Below are 23,106 nucleotides of genomic sequence, written 5' to 3' on the forward strand. Positions count from 1 at the left end.
TGTATCTAAGGTAACATAAAAAACAAAGGGTTTTAGTAGATCAAAATTAGCATACCTAATGTAATATTATTTAGCAACACCCATCTATGAGATGTTCCCATAGATCATTTATGGTGTAGTGATTTTCCTTAGTGAGAGATTTAAGTGTAACACGCAAGTAATATAATTCTGTTGACATGTCATTGATTGCATCATTACACTCAGTCTTAGATAAATGTGCTAGGTTAGTGGTGATTACCTGATTACTTGAAGAACTTGTTTCTTTTTTATCGGACTTGGCCATTAGGGCTAGATTGACATAGCTTACATCCTCATCTTCATCCAATCCATCAGCTGCCCAGTCATTTTCCTGTGTAATGAAAGCCCTTTCCTTTTGCTTGAGCAACTCAAAATATTTCTGTTTGTAATCAACAGGCTCAAACTTCTTTTTGCTGGAATCTGACTTTCTACACTCACTGTAAAAATGCCCTGCCAAGCCACATTTGAAACATTTAAATTTGGATTTATCCACCATGTTTCTACTTGACTTGGCTGCTCCAAAGTTCTTTTTGGACTTGAGCTTGGAAAATCTTCTGGAAAGGAATGCTAAATGCTCGTCAATATCATCCATGTCATCTTGGCTCAAATGATTTTCATTTTCAGCTACCATCCCTTTGCCCTTGTTCTCACAGACCTTTGAAGTAGACTCAACAGCTTCTACCTTCATCTCTTTCTCTTTCTCTAACTCAGCAACCAGTGCTATGGACCCTCCTTTTTTCCTTCCTTTCTCCATCCTCTCATCTTGCTCTATTTCAAGCTCATAAGTCTTCAGGATGCCATACAGTCTCTCCAAGGTAAACTCCTTGTAATCTTGAGAATTTCTCAATGAGACTGTCATTGGTTTTCACTCCTTTGGAAGAGATCTAAGGAACTTGAGGTTAGAGTCTTTTGTCTGATAGACTCTTCCATGCAAATTCAGAGCATTTAGTAGTTTTTGAAATCTACTAAAAATATCAATGAGGGACCCACTATCTTCACAGTGGAAGTGCTCATATTGCTGAATTAGCAGCTGCATCTTATTCTCCCTTACTTGCTCAGTACCATCACAAATAATCTGGATAGTGTCCCATACCTCTTTGGCTGTTTTCCAGTTAATGATGTTATCAAACATATCACTAGGGGTGTACACGGATCGGGTTGGGCGGGTTGGGAAAATTTAGCAATCCAACCCAATTAATTCGGGTTTTCAAGATTTCAACCCAACCCAAACCGTTTAAATTTGTAATCCAAACCAATTTGTATACTTCGGTTTGGTTCGGTTTGGATCGGTTTGATCGGTTTATTAAATATACAAAATTATAATAAAAAAATTATAATAAAATATAAGGTTTCAAAGTTTAAAATACTTGAAAATAGTTCAAAATAATATTACAATCCTCCATATTGAATAGTCTTAAGCATCTAATTTTCGACATCAAAATTACTAATAATATTGCTCACGCTTTAAATATTGGAATGAATTATAAATGCAAAAAATATAACATTAATCAAACATCTATTGTTATTACGAAATGAACTATGAACACGGAGGTTATAAGTTACATTTAGAGTTAGAGATATATGGATCCATGTAAATGGCCTAAACATAATTTTGAATTAACTTATTAGCATGTACATATATATTTTAATCGGGTTGGATTGGTTTAAAATTATCGAAAACCATATCCAACCCAATTAATCCGGGTTGACATTTTTTCAACCCAACTATATATCGGGTTGAAAAAAATCGGTTTGGTTCGGTCGAAATAGGGTTGGTCCGGTTTGGATTGGTCGGGTTGACCAAACCGTGTACACCCCTACATATCACCATCAACTCCATTGAACAATATATTCATGGCCTTCTTGTCTTTCCTGACTTGCTCAATATCAAGATCTGACCATTTATGCCTAGGCTTGGGAACAGATGGTTCATTGCCTGTTGCAGCTCTCATTGGTACATGAAGACCTCTCTCTATGCAATCCACATAGGCCTTATCTTGAAAAAGAAGATGTAGATGCATTTTCACCTTCCAGTGGTGATAATTATCTTTGTCCAGAAAAGAAATTTTAACTCCAACATCTTTCTTGTTCATCTTGCTGTTTGTTGTGATCTTTACACTCTTTGAACTTCAAGAGCTTGCTCTAATACCAATTGTTATCCCCTAACAATACAACAAAAATTACAGAAGAGGGTTTGAATATAATTTTGGCTTTTTTTCAAGATTTATACAAATGTTCTAACTCAATATATATATATATAAGTGTTTTGATTTGCAAAGTGTGGAATATGGAATAAAGTAAATCAAAAAACAAAGTAATAAAAACACAAGTCTTTAAAACTTTCTAGTGGATTTGAATGTATCCACCATATATATATATATATATATATATATATATATATCTCGATTTGAGAACTCTGTGAAGCTCAAATTGGCTCACAACTGCTTTACAAGTCAACAAACAAACTACAGAGAAATTCTTAACAATTACAGCTTTTTCTATTTCTCTTCTAAATATGTTTGCTTAGTTTTTTGTTCTACTAGCTACACTCGGTTTATATATCACCAAGTTTACATGGTAATAAGACGGGATAATAAAACAAAACCTATCAAGTCTAACTTCATGCTGCTTCATTACTCTATTCAAGCATCTTTGAAAATCTTCATAACTTGCATAGAAATGATAATGCTTCTTTGTTCTCAATTTCCTGCTAAACAGGCTGCCATATTCCTTTTGCAAACACCCAACGCATGTGACTGTGTTGTCACTGTCAACAGATATTTGAATTGATCGTCCGTCGGATACATTCTTGTTATCCGTCGGGTAGCTTGTTGATCATCCGTCAGGTAGCTTTGTTGATCATCCGTCGGGTAGCTATTTGACACTTGACTCCATTTTAATTATGCAGAATTACAAGACATCTTATATTTACAATTAATCAACCTATTCTGCATATCTACTAGTAGTCAACATGACTCATATGCTACTACAGAATCTACACAAAGTTGTTTGCAAGAATGTGCTACAATACTTATTATTACATAAGCTACTCACTCGATGGATATCAAATCATCATCCGTCGGGACTATATTGAATCATCCGTCGGGACTATATTTGATCATCCGTCGAGTGCTACAAATTTCACTAAGTTAAATCTACTAATATGTTTTGTATGATTTATCATCAAGTTCACAACATATTCCTAACCTAGTTAGTTTTTAATCCATTGAATTACTATATTAAATTATATTGATTGAATATTGGTTGAATTTAATTGAAGAAAAGCGAAAGAAGGATGATTAGTTTTTTATATAAATAATTAACACACATTTAGTTATTAACCATTGGATTAAAATATTAAATTATATTGATTGAATCTTAATTATAGTTTAATTGAGGAAAAGGGAATATTTGATTGGTCTAATCAAGTCCTATCATGCTTAAATTATAATTATTTTAATCATAGTTTATATGCTTGGATGAGAATGTTAAATAAGTAAATTGATAATATAATATGATTAGTCTAAAGTTTAAGTGATTTGATTGGTCTAATCCAATTACTATTATATTTAAATTAGAATTTTTATTTAATAAGGGTTAACATATTAGGATGAGAATGTTAAATAAAGATTTTTTTTATAATGTGATTGGTCTAAAATTTAGGATTGCTTTTTGATTCGTTCTAAAATAATTCATAATTTTTTGATTGGTAACTGAATAATAACTATACTTGGGTAGACTCGAGTATTATAATATAGAATTTCAGTATCAAATTTGTTTTCACCCATATTTTTGATTTATCTAAAATTCTTATTTTTGACGGTTTTGATATATAAAATAGCACTTATTAATAAACGAAATCTTGTTTTAATGAAATTTTGATACCTGATTTTATATTAAATAATGATGTTGATGTAAATAGTTTCATTATAATTTAATAAAAAAATATTATGATAGGTTGCATAATTAAAAATTAATTTAAATGGTCACACCCGTATTTTTGCACGGGTTATCATTTAATTTTTATTAGTAAAAGAATCATTTTCTAAATGTTAGCTCTCGACCACACATATAATCATGTTTCTTGTATAATTCTAATAACTTTTATTAAAATAATAAAATTATTTGGATCATATTTATTTGCATTTTTTATTATAATCCTTACACAAATAACGTATTTTTCACGTATAAATTATATTTTCTATTTTTTTAATATTTACAAATAAAGTAAATTATACCCTCGTGACCTAATAATTTTTAACTTCATTCTTTCACATCTAAATTTCTATCAGCACTAAAAATTTAATTTTTTATTTTTTTTATATATATAGACACACACACAACTATATATATATATATACACACTATGGGGCTACCCTAATTAAAACCAATTTTATAATAAAAACTCGAAACCGAATATTTTTTTTAAATTACTTGGAAATATAACATATATGGTATGCAAATCAATCGTTGAGGGATGGAGAAAAATACAGTGAAGACGGATTTAAAAAAACTTATTGTTTGACGGAAAATTAAATTAAAAAGGAGGGGAAAAGCTGGGATTGTGTGAAGGAGGGTGCAGATTAGTTGGGTGTGATGCTTTTTTGGGATTAGATTAGATTGATCTAATGGCTTGGATTAGTTTGTAGTTTCTATTCTAAGTTTATTTTCTATTTGATCATTTGCCTAAAGACTATTAAGACGAAATAATGAAAGTTTGGTTGATATTCGATCCGGTCACCGTAATTATAGTAATATTTAAAATAAAACATTCACATACATAGATTACTATTCACAATATAATTATATAAATACAAATAGAATTGTAATATGTCTAATGATTTTGATTTAAACAAAATAATATATAATATTAAATAAAAGTATACTAATGATCTAATTCTAAATAAAAAATAAATTAAATTACGTATAATTAGTTAGATTTGCAGTCTCGGATTAAAATAAAATAATAGACTGATCAAAATTTGAAGCAATTTCGGTTGGTCGATATATTGTCATTAGGCTAAAACAAAAAAAAATAAACGAGTTAAAACAAAATAAAATGAAAGCAAATTCGTTTGGCAGATATAATGTCATCAGGGTAAACTAAAATTATACTTATTATCAATTCGGTCTAAAACATAAAAATATTCATTTCGTACTAAAATAAAATTAAATAAAAAAAATAGATAATTATCTGGATTTGGTTGACGTAACGGGTCAGAGACTAAAACCGTGATACAACATAATGCGTTGGTCGATATAATGTCATCTAAATAAAACAAAATATGTAATTTATTCGGCTTAAAATAAAATAATATTTAACTACATCTACAATAAAATTAAAAATAAACTAAATGTAATTAGATGATGGATATAACGGGGCTAAGGCTAAAACAAAATAATGTATATTACTGATTTACGCTAAAAATAAAATTAAATTCAAACTAAAGGTAATTCTTATATTATTGATTCGTGTTAAAATAAAATTAAAATCTACCTAATTCGTTGTTAGGTATAAACTAGGTTTAGGATTGTGGGATAATTGTGATACAACCCTAATAACCGAAATATTAAAAGTTTGATTGCAGATATGTGTGTAAAATATTTGGATTATATAATTATAGGTTTTTAATAAAATAAAAAGAGAGATGATTCCTTAGTCAGTATAATTGCGTCGGACTAAAATAAATCAATACATGCTATTCATCCAGGCTAAAATAATTATACAATTGATTCAGGATAAATCAAAATTAAAATAAGAAACTAATTATACCATAACATGTACTTTTAGTCGGGTTAACATAAATTTTTATTATTGATACATAAACTTTTATCATTGATCTCGGTTTAAACAATTTAAATAAAAATAAATTTGAATATAATTAGTTAGATTTTTTCGGTATACCAAAGTAAAAATAATTTGTTTACAATTGATGTGAGCTAAATTTATATTTTAATTTAAACCATAATTATCTTTTGTAAACACACCTATGAAATTCAAAAGAAAACTAAATTTTCCAATCAATGATATTTTTTTAAAAACTAAACATTTCAATAAATTATACACATGTATATTTAAAATAATTATCAAATTATATTATCAAAAATTTCTAATAAATAATTCATAGTTTAAAATTTCACTTCAAATTAAATTCAAAACTATAAAATATTAAAAATAGTCTGTGTATCGCACAGGTTTTAGGTTAGTATATATATAGGCAAATGATCAAATAAAAATCAAAATTAAACTAGAAATTAGTCTAAGCCATTAGATCAATCTAATCTAATGACCTCCCTAAAACACCAAACCCGAACTAATCTGCACTCTCCCACACAGAATCTCAGTTTTTTCCCTCCGTTTTTATTTTAATTTATTCCGTCAAACCATAAGTTTTTTTAAAAATTCGACTTCGCTATATTTTTCTAAATCTCCCAACGATCAATTTGCATAGCATATGTGCTATATTTCGACATGATTGAGAATTTTTTTTCATTTTAATTTCTAATTTTTATTATAAAAAAGTTTATTTTGAAGTAGTTCATATATATATAGGCAAAGTGCTCAAATACAAACCAATATTAGAATACAAACTACAAACCAATAGCAGCCACATGTTTAATCTCTTTCTCTCTCCTCCATGTGCACTACGTATTCATGTATATATTTTCCCCTACGTTTTTAGTTTGACTTTTCTCGTTAGCCGATTAACTTTTTTAAAAAAAATAGCTTCACCGTATTTTTCTCCATCTCTCACTCATCAATTTGCATAGCATATTTACTATATTTTGACCACAAATTAGTATTTAAGTTTACCCAAATCACTAAGCTGAAATTAGTACAATTCAAAAAACCAGTAGGTTTTAGTAAATTATCGTAGGCATAATTAGTGATTTATCGCCGTAATATATCAAATATGGTATTCATACTGATTGTTGGAGGATGTAGAAAAATATATTGAAGTTAGATTTAAAAAGAGTTCACCAATTGACGGGAAAAAATTAATTAAAAATGGAGGGAATTAGGTAGAGTTGTGTGTGGTAGGGTATATTTAAATTGAGTGTGGTACAGTTTGTAGTTTGCAGTTTGTATTTTAATTTAATTTGTATTTGAGTAAGACTCTCTCTCTATATATAGGCCTTTACTTCGTGGACAATCATCTTATATGAGAAATCGTGGTGAACCGTTGATTTTATTATAGAATCTCATCAAAAATTGTAAAATTTTATTTCAAAAAATATAAAATTTGATGCTAATCTAGAATAATAATTATATTTGAATATAATCAAAAATTTAACAATTAGAATTTGATAAAGTTACTTGATTTTAAATTTGATTCTAAAATAGAATAATTTTTAATAAGTGTGATTCTACTATAGAACCAAATTAAATTTTTTCATAAATTTCAATGATTTTTTAAATAAAAAATTGAGTGACTTCGATTTTTAACTTGATAATTAAATTTTGAACTATATATGATAAAAATAAATAAATTATATATTACATATTTTTTAAATAATGATTCTCCACGATTTTCTAAATAAAAGGGTTCTCGCTACTATATATATATATATATATGACTGTTCAAATAAAAACAACATTAAAATAAAAACTTGAAAGGTATGGCTAGTTCAACCCAAATATAACTTAATTAGATACACCCTACTCCAAACAACCCCACTTAATCCCGTCCATTTTAAATAGATTTTTCCTCTCATTCGACGATATTTTTTAAAAATTCGACTTCACAATATTTTTGTATATCCTCCAACGATCAATATTCATACCATATATGTCATATTCCGGTAATAAATCACTATTTGTACTTACGGAAATCACTAAAATGCAGGAAGTTCTGAAATAATAGTGATTTCGGTTTAGTGATTCCGATAAGTATAAATAGTGATTTATCGCCGAAATATAACAAATATGGTATGAAAATTGAATTGGGAGATAGAGAAAATATAGTGAAGTCGGATTTTAAAAAAAGTTCATCGATTAATGAGAAAAATTAAATAGAAAATGGATAGAATAATACATACATGTACATATATGTGTGGGAGTGACATGCTTAATGTGATGAGAGAGATGGGAGATTTTGATAAGATTTGTGTGGTGGAGATTCAATTAAAGTTAAAAAAAATGAATGGTTGCCATTAGTTTCTACTTTTTAGAATAATGTTGAATTTTATTTGATCATCTATCTATATATTCTATAGAGGAAATTTTATGGAGACCACTCTTTCATGGAGACGATCACACAGCAATCAAAACACTATAAAATATATTTACGAGTATCACTAATTCATTAAAATTATTGAAGATCATTTAAGTTTAATAAGTATAATGTGTATGTGCAAGCTGAACAAATGTTCTGCAAACTTAACATGATTTACAAAATATATTATTTTTGTAATGTTTTACATGTAGTACATATATGATATTTAAGATTTTAAATAAAATAAGGATCTTTGTATAGCATGATTTGCAAAAAAAATATATTTTGCATTGTTTTTATGCAATATTTTACTTGTTGAACATAAGTATATCCAAGGTCTCAAGAAAAATAGTAGTTTCCATAGAACTTAACTCCTCTCTTTGTATATATATAATTTTTTAAATATTTTTTAATACTTTTTTATTAAAAAATACTACATAACAATAAATGTAAGGGTAAAATTTGACACAATATCCACAATGGTAAAAATTGGAAATTATTTCACATTTATCATGTTAGCATGAAACTTTTAAAAATATAAAGTTATAAATTAACACTTATATGTAAAATTATAAATTTTATGTGTCTTCACATTTTTTAGTAAATAATATGTTTCGCAAGTACATTATTTAGTCTCATAAATTTAAACTTTCTGTAATTAAAATGGGAAATTATAAAAATATTATTATATATTCCAAAATTTATCAAAAAAGCAAAGATGATATTGAAAAAATAATGCAAGTAAAATTATATTTTTATTTATTTTGATGTATCAAATATAAAAATATTTTTTTGTTTGTTCAACAGAGAAGTTAATAAGACATTGACAATTTTTGAAATTTTGATTTTTACATATGAGTGCTACACTTTTCTCGTAAAAATGTTACAAGTTCTCATGTTTATAGATAGATGTTTGGAATACAAGATCAAATTTTATCATTTAAAATCGTATATTAGTTTAAACAAAAAATATATATAATTGAGAGAGGTTTGGTTGAAAATTTTGAATCATGTTTAATACTTATAATAAGTTTGAACATTAGCTAGATTACAATGTTATAGAGATATTTACCAATAAATTTCTCAAAAATAAAAGTAAAATGTTATAGCTATTTATATAAAATTATATATTATCTAAAGGGGTTGGATTTCATGAAGAACACTTTAATTGGAGAACTAGTGAATACTTTATTTTTCTTATATATTTTTTTATATCGTTTATTCAAAATGAAAGTGTCATTTTAATAAAAATAAAAAATTATATATAAAAAAAATACCAGGAACATATACATGTTATGCACAAATCACATAACATATTATACTTCTATATTTAGTGTTCTATAATAATTATGAAAATATTTATAAAAAAATTTACAATGTCATTTAAACAAAAATATTATTATGAGAATTTTTGATATAATTTTTGAAAAAATAGTGAATTTTTTTCAGGAGAACAGTTCTCATCTGAGTCTGCCCCTATCTGAAGATCTCTATCCATATGAGACATATGTATTTTTAGTTTAAAGATATTATTAAAAATTCAAAGGTCATGTGTTAGTTAGTTAAACAATTAGGGTTCAGCGATAACAACAACATTGTTTTATTAAAACCACCCTTGTTCGATTAGATTAAAATTAATTTTGTAAGCACGTGTTTAACAATAAATGACATCCACAGCTCTATTAGGTCATAGCCATACCATCAGTTAGTAAAAATTGTTAGGTACATTCAAAGATAACATTAGTCCTAATTAAAATAGCACTACAACAAAAGGGGCATTTACGATGTTTTTTTTTTCGGGAACCGTCGTAATTGAGCCAATTACGACGGTTTTTTTCCGTCGTTTTTGGTCGAGTAGAAAGTTCGAAATTTCGTCACAAATTTGAATTGTGTCATAAGTTAAAACACTGGGACCCACTTCTGGAGTTAAATAATAATAAAAATTTACGACGGAATATTTCATCGTATGTTAGTATCTTCCGATAGAAATGTCGTCGTATGTTATGAAGCGGGACCCACCTGTAATAAATTTGAGCTTTTATTATGACGAAATATTTCGTCTTATTATCTTCCGACATGAATATCGTCGTATGTTATGAAGTGGGACTCACCTGTAATAAATTTGAGCTTTTATTACGATGAAATTTTACGTCGTAAGTTGTTAACTTCCGACGGTAAAAACGTCGTATTTGGTTTTTAAATGAAGTAAAATATGACGAAATATGTTATGAACAGTCGTCGTAAGTTTGTATTTCCAGAAAAGCATATATTCTGACCTTTTGATTTCCAGCCATTGTTGGCTTCCAAATTAAATTCTAAACCTGCCTTTCAATTATTTAACCAAGCACTACCAACATTTATAATTAACCCTACAAGTCAAAATACCAAAATAATATTAATGTGACCATAAATCCGTACTCGTTCACAAGCAAAAGCCTAGAGTATCATACACAAACTTATATGTACAAACATCCAAAAACCCAAATTCAGTTTACAAACATAGTTTGGATTATCTTACAAACATCCATAAGATATATTAACGCTAACTAACATTCAACCCCTAATAACTGGACCGCCACGGGGAACACGATCATAAGCTGAAGCACTCATATCACGATCATCTTCCGACTCAGTACTCTCATTGTCGCTCCCACCCAATCACTGTCATTTTCTGTAGCTATGGCCTTCCCCTACAATGTACACAAAATAAGTTAACAAAATTATAATAGATAATTTTGGGGTGAACTTGTAATAGATACAAACTCCTGGTATAAAATTTTTGATCAACTAAGCAACAATTCAAGAAAATATATGGCTTATCTGTACTAACTGAACTACATGACTTATCTGTATAATTGAACCAAATAAATTAAATACTTTGAAATCTCAGTCTATGTCATAGCTAGCATTGATTCCTAATCACCCCTGCAAGTGGACAAAGTATATCTAAAATCTACTTAATCTGTTTTAATTTAACATTGTCATAATATTATGTAAAATAATTTCATATGATTCCTTGTGTTTACCTTTGCTTAATATGATTCATAATCTTAAATTTCATATATATATATAGTAACTTTATGACCGAGAAATAAAATTACAAATTTATGAATATATATATATATAATAACTTTTCACTTTTCTTCAGGTCATAATTTGATAAAAAAAAGCATCACAAACCACCTGCAATTCAAGAAATCTACTTTAATCTCCTATTTAATAATCATAAATATTTTATCTTTAAATTTTACTAATCCTAAAATGTTGCTAATCCAGAATAAAGGTAAGTAAAAAACGGGTATAAAAACGGGTACAAATGTAGCAAGTATAAACATTAACATACATATATCTTCTCATTTAAGAAAAAAAAGAAAATACTAACGACAAATTTTACCTTGACAGCTCCTGGTCCATCCGTCTTATAAATATTGTTTAGCACCTCCACCACGACCCTGACAATGGCTAGGCGTGTTTCTCTCATAATAGGATGGTCGTCAGGTAGTGATGAGTCGTCTTCCACCACATCTTGTGCTAAAAGACGGATCTGCTCGGGAGTCAATAGATACTCTTCCGGATTGGCTCGAGCTTGGGCCAAGGCCTGATCTATGACGCGCATGAACATTTCATCTTGTATTCGAGCCAAGGCTGATCTTCCGGAGCTTCCTTCTCCTTTTCGAGGCGGTGGGGGACGTCCCTCAAACTCTATAAAAATATAACACATATATGTTAATATGGAGAACAAATTATATGCAATAATTCTAGTATTTTAAAGATTTCAAGTACTATCACAGAAATATACCATAAACATCAGAGGCTCGAACTCGTGGATGTCCAAGAATGGTATTCTTCCGAACACCTCTCACTGCCTCTATCCAACTCTGAATTTGGGTCTCCTTAGGATCAACACCTTTCTTTTCACATATATTAATGTAGCGCTCCTGAAAGTTAAAAAATGAAACACATGTATTTGTGTTTGTTAAATCACAGTAGCAGCAAAGTAAAACCCCATTTTTTTTTGCCTGTGTCTACCATTCATCCATAACTCTTGCATGATGGCCATTGCCTTCAAATCTTCACTTGATCTTGTGGTATCCTTTGTTTTGGCACCACATAAAATAGTATGAAATATGTTGTCAAATACATTTTTCTCCGTGTGCATAACATCGATACAATGACGTAGGCGCAATGAATCCCAATATGGTAGATCAAAGAAGCTAGTGATATGTGTCCAATTGTGTGAATCACCAAATCCATCTGCCCTTTCTTTGCTATGTGGTTTCCCTGGTGGTGGGAATGTGATACCAGCACACATGTTACGGATAACTCGACCTTTTCGTCGATTCTTCGGCGTTTATCTAGGAACCCCATATGTAACCCATAAAAACTGGACTTCCTGTTGTGCGGTAGTTGCTTAGCTTTAACTTCACCCATACAAACATGACAAGCCATCTTTTCGTGGGTTGACCATCTGCTAACCATACCCAACCCGGAAAAGTCACTGATAGTCCATAACAAGGCTGCCCGCATCATAAAATTGGTCTTTGTAGAAGCATCATATGTCTGCACACCAACCTGCCATAAACTAATCAGCTCATCAATCAAAGGCCTAAGATAGACATTCAGATTCCTCCCAGGATCATTCGGTCCAGGTACTAGTAATGTCATGAACATGTATGGATCCTTCATGGACATGGTATGTGGAAGGTTGTACACAAGTAGTACAACATGCCAAACTGAGTATACCGTAGAAGTAGTATTACTGTATGGCGGGAATCCATCAGTTGCAAGACCAAGCCTTATATTACGAATATCCGCTGCAAAATCTGGATAGTTCTTGTCAAATTCTTTCCATTCTTCTCCATCTGCAGGGTGACTAAGAACCCCTTCAGCCACAATTATATTGTTGTGATACTTCATATATTGGGTTGTATGAGTAGACATGTACAAACGCTGTAGACGAGGAGTGATCTTAAAATATCTTAAGATCTTCCTCGGAATGGTATCACTCCCGCCATTAGTTGTATCTTTGTATCGGCTTAACTCACATTACTTACAATTTTTCAAATCTTTATCATCACCATAGAACAGCATGCAATCATTCTCACATGCATGTATTTTTTCGTATCCCAAGCTTAGCTTCTTGACCATCTTCTTAACTCCATAATAATTAAAAGGAAGTTTATGCCCTTCCGGAAACACATCTCCAAGTAAGAGGAGTAGCTCATCAAAGGCCTTATCACTACATTTATTATGATTCTTCCAATGTAGTAATCTTGTTATAAACTTCAATTGCGTGTACTTGGTATTTCCCGGATATATTGATTCTCCGACATTATTCATATTGTATAAGAATTTAGATGCTTGCTCGTTTGGCTCCTCGTGCATACTATTGACACCTCCAAATTCTTCTATTCTAAAGGCATCCCTTAACATCTCATATTCATCAAATACATTTTCACGATCATTCATTTCTTCATGCCTTGAGCCACCTTCTTTTTCATGATAATGCCATATGGTATAAGTCTCAAGAAAACCGACGACATATAAGTGAAACTCAACATCGGGAATGAGTTGAAAGAGTTGATTGTTACATGTATTACACGGACATCTAATCAAAAGTTCCAGATTATCCGGTTTCTTGCTATTTTGTTTTGCAAATGCTAAGAAATCTTTGACCCCTTTGTTAAATTCTTCCGTAAAACCATAACCATCGGGAATAATTCGTTTAGTGATCCAACTAGAATCGTAAGACATCTATAAATAAAAAAAATGCTAAGTCAATAACATATAATCACACATACATACACACACATATATAAATATATATGTTGAACATGCAACTAAATATAATAATAAATTATATATTTAAATGCATATAAACAATTAAATAGGAGATTAAAATTGAATACTTACATTGAAGATCGTTGAAATCGTTGTTGTTATGTCATCATGTATTTTGAATAATATGAAGATATGTTTTTGTTAGGAAAAAAAGTGAAAAGAATGAAATTCCAAAAGAGACAGTAGCATTTTGCACACTGCACATATTACTTTACGACGGAATCAATTTCCCGTCGTAAGTTTGCTTAAAATATTATACTTTTGAACGACTAACAAATGTTTGCAGGTGGCATTTATTGCGGTTAGTTGGACAATTTACGACGGAAATTCTGTCGTAAGTTTTAATTAAATGACAATTTACGACGGAAAGGTCGTCGTAAGTTATAATTAAATGACGTCATCGTTCACAGTAGCTTTTATTTTTCTTTTTGTAATAAAATTTAACGATAATATAATGATAAGATATTGAACTTACGACGGAAATAAAAAATGTCGTCGTAAATTAAACACGACGTCGTTCTTCTACGCGGCTGGTTGTAGTTTTTTATTCGTTTGGTAATAGTTTTAATAATAAAATAATTAACTTACGACAAAATATGGTTTCCGTCGTAAATAATTACGACGACATGATTTTACCGTCGTAAGTTAGGCGCGCAAAAAAAATCGTCGTAAGTTGACCGTCGTAAAAGCCCTGATTTGTTGTAGTGTAGGGCTTTTAAAGTTTTAAAATTGGATTTCTAATATTAATTAATAAATTTTATTTATTTTAATGGTTGAAAATGAAAAACATAAATTAATTAAACAAGTTTTTGCAGAATTCTTTTTGGAAATTAATTTTGAGAAAAATAGAATGTTTGTCTTCCAAAATTATTTTTACAGCTATTTTCTTGTAGACCCATGAAAGGCCAAAGTTCTACAAAAGACCCCAAAAATATTAATATAAAATGGCAGATTTTAATAAGTAACCCATGTTAAATTTGTCTGTTTACCTAAGAAACAAAAACAGGTTCTGCAAGAAACAAAAACTTGGCCCCAAGTAACTCCTAGGATTTTACTAGAAACATCACTCTCCCCTTGATTCTTTATACTCCAGCCCATTTTTAACATTCTGTCCTGCAAATTTTCAAACCCCCCCCCCCTGGCTCCCCCCCCCCCTCCCTCTCCTGTTTGCATAAATAAATAAAATGACGAGCCCCGTGATAAACGCATACCAACTATCAAACTACACATTTGGAACCAAGGAGTATAAGATGGAGATCACTTCAGTTGATGATCGTCTTGCTCGCATGAAAACCAAGTTTGTACATTTATTTATTCAATTTTATCCTTTATCATATGAGCTAGATTTTTGCCATATTGTTTGAGGGTTATTTGTGCATACTATGTAGTATGTAGTTGTTTTTTTTGCTAAATAGTATATGTAATTTTTTAAATTGCCTAGATTGTAAATTTTGTGATTTTATATTTAATGTTTGTGCAGTTACATGAAAGAAGGCATGAAGACTAGTGTTGAAGGAATTTTATTGGTATGGTCCCTAATTATACTTGCACACACATTCTTGAAATTAATTAACTTATAAGTGTTTTCTGAAGTTATACTATTTTTTAAGTAATTACTCCAAGGGTAGTCAGGGTACATTATGTGACTAGTAGATTATACAAGTTGGTGATACAGTATTCATCGTGATTACAATTTTGATACAGATGACATGGTAATTCTAAATTATATAAGTAACCTAAGATTATTAAAGTTACAGCTATGCAATTATATGTCATTCCTCGTGATTGTAAAGTGAGTGCTTTTGTAAAACGGAAGTGTTCACAGATAGTTGGGGTTGTGTGTACTCTCAGTCTGATCCACACTAGTCACTTCAAATTAAAAGGTTAAACCCCTTACTCCTAAAATGATGTCACCATAAAGGTGTTCTGATTTATCAACTTAATTTGTACACGGAGCTGATTAGTGTTAACTGTGAGATAAGATGAGGACTTCAATGTTCGGTTTTGCAGGTGCATGAACATAATCATCCCCATATTCTTCTTCTGCAAATTTGTGATACGTTCTGCAAACTTCCTGGGGGGCGTATCAAGCCAGGAGAAAGCGGTAATATTAATTATTTTTGGATTCCGAAATTGCATATTGTCTCTTTTTTTGCATTATATTGAAGATACAATACTTGTTTACGATGTTTTAGAAACTGCCGGACTAAAAAGAAAACTCTCGAGAAAGCTTGGAGCTACTGGTGTTCAGCCTGATTGGCAGGTACTACTTCCTGCTGTATTATGTTTTACAAACCGGGATCTGAAGCTTGTTTTATAAGACTGTGATACCAAACTCTCACTTTTCCATCGATTTTCACGTTTAATGTTATACTAATTTGTATGATTCTGAAGTTTTATCAATGTTTTATTATGCAACTATAGATAGGGGAATGTGTTGGTACGTGGTGGCGGCCTAATTTTGAAACGTTGATGTACCCATACTGCCCTCCCCATATAACAAAGCCTAAGGTAATGCGTGACAACCCTGTATGTAATTTTTAAATTCCTGCTTTTTGATCTTCTCGAGTATAAGTGGCCACCTCTTCTGTACCGCAGAAGTGCAAGAAACTTTTTCTTGTTCATTTGTCCGAGAGACAATACTTTGCAGTTCCAAAGAATTTGAAACTTATGGCTGTTCCATTGTTAGAACTCTACGACAATGTTCAGGTTTAGTGAATTCAATTTTTTTTGGTCAAGAAAAAATTAGAATGGAAATGTATTATAAAGCCTTTTACTTAGATACAGAAGAGCAAAACATGTTCAAATGTTACACAAATAATTTCTGTTCCATGCCATAACAAAAAAGTCACTCTATATATTGTTTTTCTGTAAAGTGTTCCTGTGAAATTATTCACATTAAAATTAACAGCAAAACTAGTTTGTCACATGAGAAGCTTCAGCGCTTGCTCTTTTGTAATCCTCCGTACACATGTTATTATTGTTTCTAATATTTGCCCATTCACGTTGCTTGCAGTGGTACGGGCCTGTTATATCAGCCATTCCTCAGCAGCTGTCTAGATTTCAGTTTAACATGTTGGAGGAGTAATGTGTGCTGGAGGACTTAAGGAGCTCATATGTAGGCTATAGGAGATATCTGATTGGCACCTTATTACTTTAGCAGATAACTATAGAGTTTGACTTTTCCTAGTGAAAAATCCTATCCGTCTAGACTTGAGGCGCTTCTACTTAATCTCACATTGTAAAAGTCACATTGTGGTTAATGGTCTGTACAATTAATAGTTTCTCTATTTGAACATGTTGATTGCAAATGATGAGAAGTTCATCAAGCTGTTTTGTTTTTTTGGTTTTATTCCTGCAATCATCTTATCTAATCTTTTAAATGGTGATTATTACTTGTCAAATGTTTAAGGATTAAGAGTTTTGCTTCTTGCGGTGGTCCTTGCCAGATCCCACTAAAACCAAACAGTACTTGAACTCATCAACATCAAGTTGGATTGGTTGTAGCTATGGGCCAATTGTGCTCCAAAGAATGATGTATAAATAACTGGCAGGAACCAGGCACCTTTTTTCAGTAATAATATGAATATATTAAAAGCATCTCCAAGTTCAAAACTTTGATCAGGTTTCTTGATTAGTAATTAAGTTGAATTTAATTTTTAGAGCATCTACAAGTTTTAGAGCATCTACAAGTTTGAACCTTGATCGGCTTCTTGAGGGTCTCTACAATCACTGCCGAAAGCCTTTGGGCTTTGTATATTGAAAGTTAAATGGAAAGTAAAGTTATATATATTTATAATTATATTTTATTAAATTTGACTAGTCATGTATAATAAAAAATTATGGGTAATGCTAAGGACATAAAAAATGTTAAGAAAAATTACAAAATGAGATGTTATGATGTGGTAGTATGAAATCAGTAGTCTATTTACATTTAACTAATATAAATCTGATATGTAATATTTTATAACTATTTTGTGAATTAATTTTGTACACATAGTATTTTTCAAAATTTATCTGTTCAAGACAAAAAAGTAATGAAACATTGACTAGTTAAAGTTGAAATTTTGATCTTTACATATTTGTACATAACTACATCTATATTAGTCATGCCACTATTTTACAGAGATATTTTTGAATACAAAATCACAATTTATCATTTAAAATTAATAAAAACTATAAAATATCTATAACCGAAGATGTAAGGTCAAAAATTTTAATTAATATTTAATAATTGGATTGGATATCATCAATTTAAATATTAGCAAAATCCATGTTAGAAAGGTGTACGAGGAGTTTAAGAAAGATTTCCCAAAAGCAAAATCAAAATGTTAGTATATATACATCATTTTTATGATAAATTTCTCAAAAGTAAAATGTTAATTAGTAAATAATTTTTATATAAAATATGTATTTTATCCTAAAGAGGTCTTTTTATACGACAATTTTTTCAAGAAGATTTATACAACAATTAGAGGGAAGTTATTTCTTGGTTAAATATCTTAATTGCATTAATTGTCGGTCTGTGTTTGTTGGGTTAAAAAATAATACATCATAGGGAGGTTGTAAAAAGGAAATTTATAGGAAATGTATTGGTGTAACGGTTAATGGTATATAGTCATCTTATTAGGTCATATAAATTTAGGTACAATAATATCTTAAAACGGGCGTTCATTAGGTCATAGGTTAAACTTTTTGCATTATTTTAACGCTCAATAATATATAATCATACTCCTCCTTATTATTAGGTCAATAACATCTAAAAACGGCACCCATTAGGTCCTAGATCAAAAATTTTGAGTGTAGGAGATTTAAATAAAATTAATATTGTCTTATACACTATTTGGTCATATATACGTCAAAATTTGCATGTTTTGAAATTTTGCCTGCTTTGATTTAATGGTAAATGATATTGTCTTACAGTATTTCGAACCACATAAAACTCTTAACAAAAAATTAATATATACTATAAATAAAAATAAAAGATATAGAGATTACGTAAAAAAAATTTACCCTTATTTATAAATATAGCCAACCTTTGATGTTGGCTATATTTGTTTAACCACTACAGGCCTTAATAAATCTGTAAAAAAAATATTCATTTATTACCATATTGAAGTAATATATTTTATTTATAACAACATAAAATTTTAATAACTTACTATTTTTAAAATATAGCTAACCAATATATCGAAGTACAAAGTTCAACAAATTTTACATAATATTCTACATATACAATTTAGTCAACCAGTTATAACTAATACCAGTAGAGATGCTATTATATGTGTCTGGTTAGGTTAAAGTTCTTTAAATATTATTTGGAGCAGCATTAGTAGTAAAATTGAGCTTTTTAGTTTTGAAAATTTGACAAAATATATTAAGTAAATTTTAATTTCATTTTGATGGATGAAAAAAGGTATTGAATCAAACAAGTTTTTATAGAAAAAATTTGGAAATTAGTTTTGAGAAAAACATAAACATTTAATCTTCCAAAATTTATTTTTAAAAATTATTCTCACCTAGACCCGTAAAAAGCCTAGTGTTAAAAGATATAAAAGGAGTAATGAGTAGAGATAGAACGGCTGTTTTCAATACTTAACTGATGTTAAATTTGTCGCCTAGGCAAGAAACAAAAACATAGCTCAAGTAACTACTCAGGATTTTACTAGAAACATCACTCTCCCCTTGTTTCTTTATAGTACTCCAGCCCATTTTCATCTCTCTCTCTCTCGTTTGTGTAGATAAAAAAAATGGCGAGCCCTGTGATAAACACATACCAACTATCAAACTACACATTTGGAACCAAAGAATGGAAGATGGAGAAAGACACTTCTGTTGCTGATCGTCTTGCTCGCATGAAAACTATGTACACATTTATTAATTTATATATTTATCTTTATCTTGTTTGAGCAAGATTTTAGTTTAATGTTGTTAAATGTTTTCCAGATTATTTGTACCTAATGTGTGTAGTTACGTTGATTTAAAGACCCTAGCTAGATTGTAAATTTTGTTACTGTTTTTTTTGTTTGTTAAGTATTTTTGGGTGTTTTTATTGTTTGTGCAGTTACATGAAAGAGGGCATGAGGACTACTGTTGAAGGAATATTGTTGGTATGGTCCCTTATATTGATTTGCACATACAATTGTGAATTTAGTTAACTTATAAAAGTTTTTCTGAATTTTATTATTTTTTAAGTAATTTCTCCACGGGTACATTAATTATAATTGATTACATTGGTGATGAAGTATTCGTGATTAAAATTTGATACACATGACATGATTATTCTTAAATTTTAGATACAACTTATAATGCACCTAAATCATCATGGTATAAGTGTATAATGCCCCTAAGATTCTTAAAGTTAAAGCTTTGCAATTATATGTCATTCCTTGCTATGGTAAACGTGAGAGTGTTAACAAAATGTTGGTACGTTGTGTACACATTGGTCACTTGAAAGGTTAAACTTATTGAGTTTTGCAGATGCATGAACATAATCATCCCCATATACTTCTTCTGCAAATTGGGGATACGTTCTGCAAACTTCCTGGGGGGCGTATCAAGCCAGGAGAAAGCGGTAATATTTACTATATTTGGTTTCAGAAATTGCATACAGTATTTTCTTTTGCATTATATTGAAGATACAATGTATACTTGTTTACGATGTTTTTAGAAATTGCCGGACTGAAAAGAAAGCTTACCAGCAAACTTGGAGCTGCATCGGCTGGTCATCAGCCTGAATGGCAGGTACTACTTCATTAAGAAACAGGGATCTGAAGCTTGTTTTATATGAGTTTGAAGTTTCAGTAATGTGTATTATGCAACTATAGATAGGGGAATGTGTCGGTACGTGGTGGAGGCCAAACTTTGAGAACGTAATGTACCCATACTGCCCTCCACATATTACAAGGCCCAAGGTAATGTAACAACCCTGTATGTAATTTTAATATTCTTGGCTTCTTGCTTTCTGATTTCCTCGCGTATAGCAGATGACATAAGTGGCCACCTCTTCTGTAATGCAGGAGTGCAAGAAACTTTTTCTCGTTCATTTGTCCGAGAAACAGTACTTCGCAGTTCCAAAGAATTTGAAACTTCTGGCTGTTCCATTATACGAACTCTACGATAATGCTCAGGTATAGTGAATTTTAAATTTTGTGGTCCGAGAAAATTTTGTATTGAATTGTATTATTTAGCCTTGTTCTTAGATACAGAAGAGCCAAATGTGTTCAAGTGTTATGTGCAGGAATAATTTCTGCTCCATGCCATATCAAAAAATTACACTATATTGTTTTTCTGTAAAGTGTTCTTCAGAGCTTGCTCTTTTGTTATGATTGTTTCTAATTTCTGTCCATTCACATTGCTTGCAGAGGTACGGGCCTATTATATCCACCATTCCTCAGCAGTTGTCTAGATTTCAGATAAACAAGTTGGAGGTATAATGTGTACCGGGGGACATATCATATCCTTCTAGACGTGCTTTGATTGTGATCTCTCTTAGATTTGTAAAAGTGACAATGCTGAAGCAATCACATTGTGGTTGATGTCCTGTACAAGTAGTTTCTGGAATTTAAAATGTTGATTACAATTGATGAGAAGTTCATCACAGTGTTTTTTATGGTTTTATTCTTGCAATCATCTTATCTAATCGTTTGAGCCATGATTATGTTGATAATCTGATCACCTGCAATATAATTATACTCGTGTTTGTATGTAAAACTGGGAAAAACAAACGATGCACTTTAAGTCTGCTATATTATTAATGCTGAGAATAACAAAATAAGTACTAAACCAAGAACAAAAAGTGGCTACAAAGTAGGAAACTAAAACTGCGACACCTAGCACTACTCTAAATCATACGACTTATTCTCTGAACTCCTAAAATCTCTCTGCACTACTGAAGACGAGGTCTCTCACTAACACCTCAGAAATATAAATCAATTAAAACACCTAAACTAAACAAATTAAACAAAATAAGTTTAGATTAAACTCCAACAATCTCTCCCTTAGTCTAGACTTGTTTGCCTACATCCTTAACTCCTAACAGCTGACGCATCTTTTCAAACTTTACAGTCATGAGAGCCTTTGTGAGAGTATCTGCTGCATATCAGTGCTTACATGTTTTACAAATATCTCGCCCTTCTCAACACATTCACGGATGAAGTGATATCGAATATATATGTGTTTACTACTGCCATGAAACACCGGGATTTTTTGCTAAATCGATTGCAGACTTATTATCAATATACAAAATAACCGAACCAGTTTGCTCTCCTGTGATCTTTGTTCAAAGCTTCCGAAGCCAAATCGCCTGACCGGATGCAGTAGTTGCTGCCATGAATTCAGCTTCACATGAGGAAAGAGCCACACACCTTTATTTTTGAGAAACCCATGTTATCAAACTCTCATTCAAATAAAACACCATAGCCCCGGTGCTCTTCCTATCTTCGATGTGACCCGCTAAATCACTATCAGAGTATCCCGTGAGCACATTGTTTCTGTTGTCCCTCGAATAAGTCAACCTGTATGATAGAGTGCCATTCACATACCTGAGCACCCTCTTTGCTGCATTATGATGCATCACCGTAGGTCTCTCCATGAACCTACTAATTACGCCAACAGAAAATGCAATATTCGGCCTCGTGTGCACAAGAATTCGGAGGCCTCCCATCAAGCTTTTAAACTGGGTTGTATCGACTGCCACACCTCCCAAATCACTACTAATACACTCCTTTGGGTCCATTGGATACTTGGTGGAATTGCAGTCCAACATGCCCGCCTTCTCAAGTATTTTCTTGGCATATCCCGTCTGCCTTAGTTCTATGTAACCTTCGTTCTGCTTCACTTCTATTCCAAGATAGTAAGACAGCTTTCCTAAGTCACTCATATCAAACCAGCTGTTCATCTGATCCTTGAAATCCCTTATAGCTGCAACACTCGAACTAGTCACCAGTATATCATCTACGTAGATGGCAATAATCAGAACCTCACTACCCATCTTCTTTGTGTAAACAGCGTACTCATACGGGCACCTCTC

At 30.8% G+C, this 23,106-nt stretch overlaps 2 protein-coding genes across 2 annotated transcripts; both read left to right on the forward strand.

Moving 5' to 3' along the window:
• Positions 1-15,237: 15,237 nt before the first annotated feature.
• On the forward strand, positions 15,238-17,236 carry LOC141706200 (pre-mRNA cleavage factor Im 25 kDa subunit 2-like). Its single transcript, XM_074509015.1, has 7 exons — positions 15,238-15,372; positions 15,556-15,601; positions 16,086-16,179; positions 16,271-16,338; positions 16,500-16,586; positions 16,674-16,784; positions 17,092-17,236. The coding sequence occupies exons 1-7, from the start codon at positions 15,260-15,262 to the stop codon at positions 17,161-17,163; spliced, it is 591 nt and encodes a 196-aa protein (XP_074365116.1). The 5' UTR covers positions 15,238-15,259; the 3' UTR covers positions 17,164-17,236.
• A 2,546-nt stretch (positions 17,237-19,782) lies between these two features.
• Positions 19,783-21,680, forward strand: LOC141706201 (pre-mRNA cleavage factor Im 25 kDa subunit 2-like). Its single transcript, XM_074509016.1, has 7 exons — positions 19,783-19,941; positions 20,140-20,185; positions 20,556-20,649; positions 20,746-20,819; positions 20,903-20,989; positions 21,095-21,205; positions 21,440-21,680. The coding sequence occupies exons 1-7, from the start codon at positions 19,826-19,828 to the stop codon at positions 21,509-21,511; spliced, it is 600 nt and encodes a 199-aa protein (XP_074365117.1). The 5' UTR covers positions 19,783-19,825; the 3' UTR covers positions 21,512-21,680.
• The last annotated feature ends 1,426 nt before the right edge of the window (positions 21,681-23,106 follow it).

This window comes from Apium graveolens, chromosome 2 (assembly GCF_009905375.1).
Source record: "Apium graveolens cultivar Ventura chromosome 2, ASM990537v1, whole genome shotgun sequence".
Lineage (NCBI taxonomy): Eukaryota > Viridiplantae > Streptophyta > Magnoliopsida > Apiales > Apiaceae > Apium > Apium graveolens.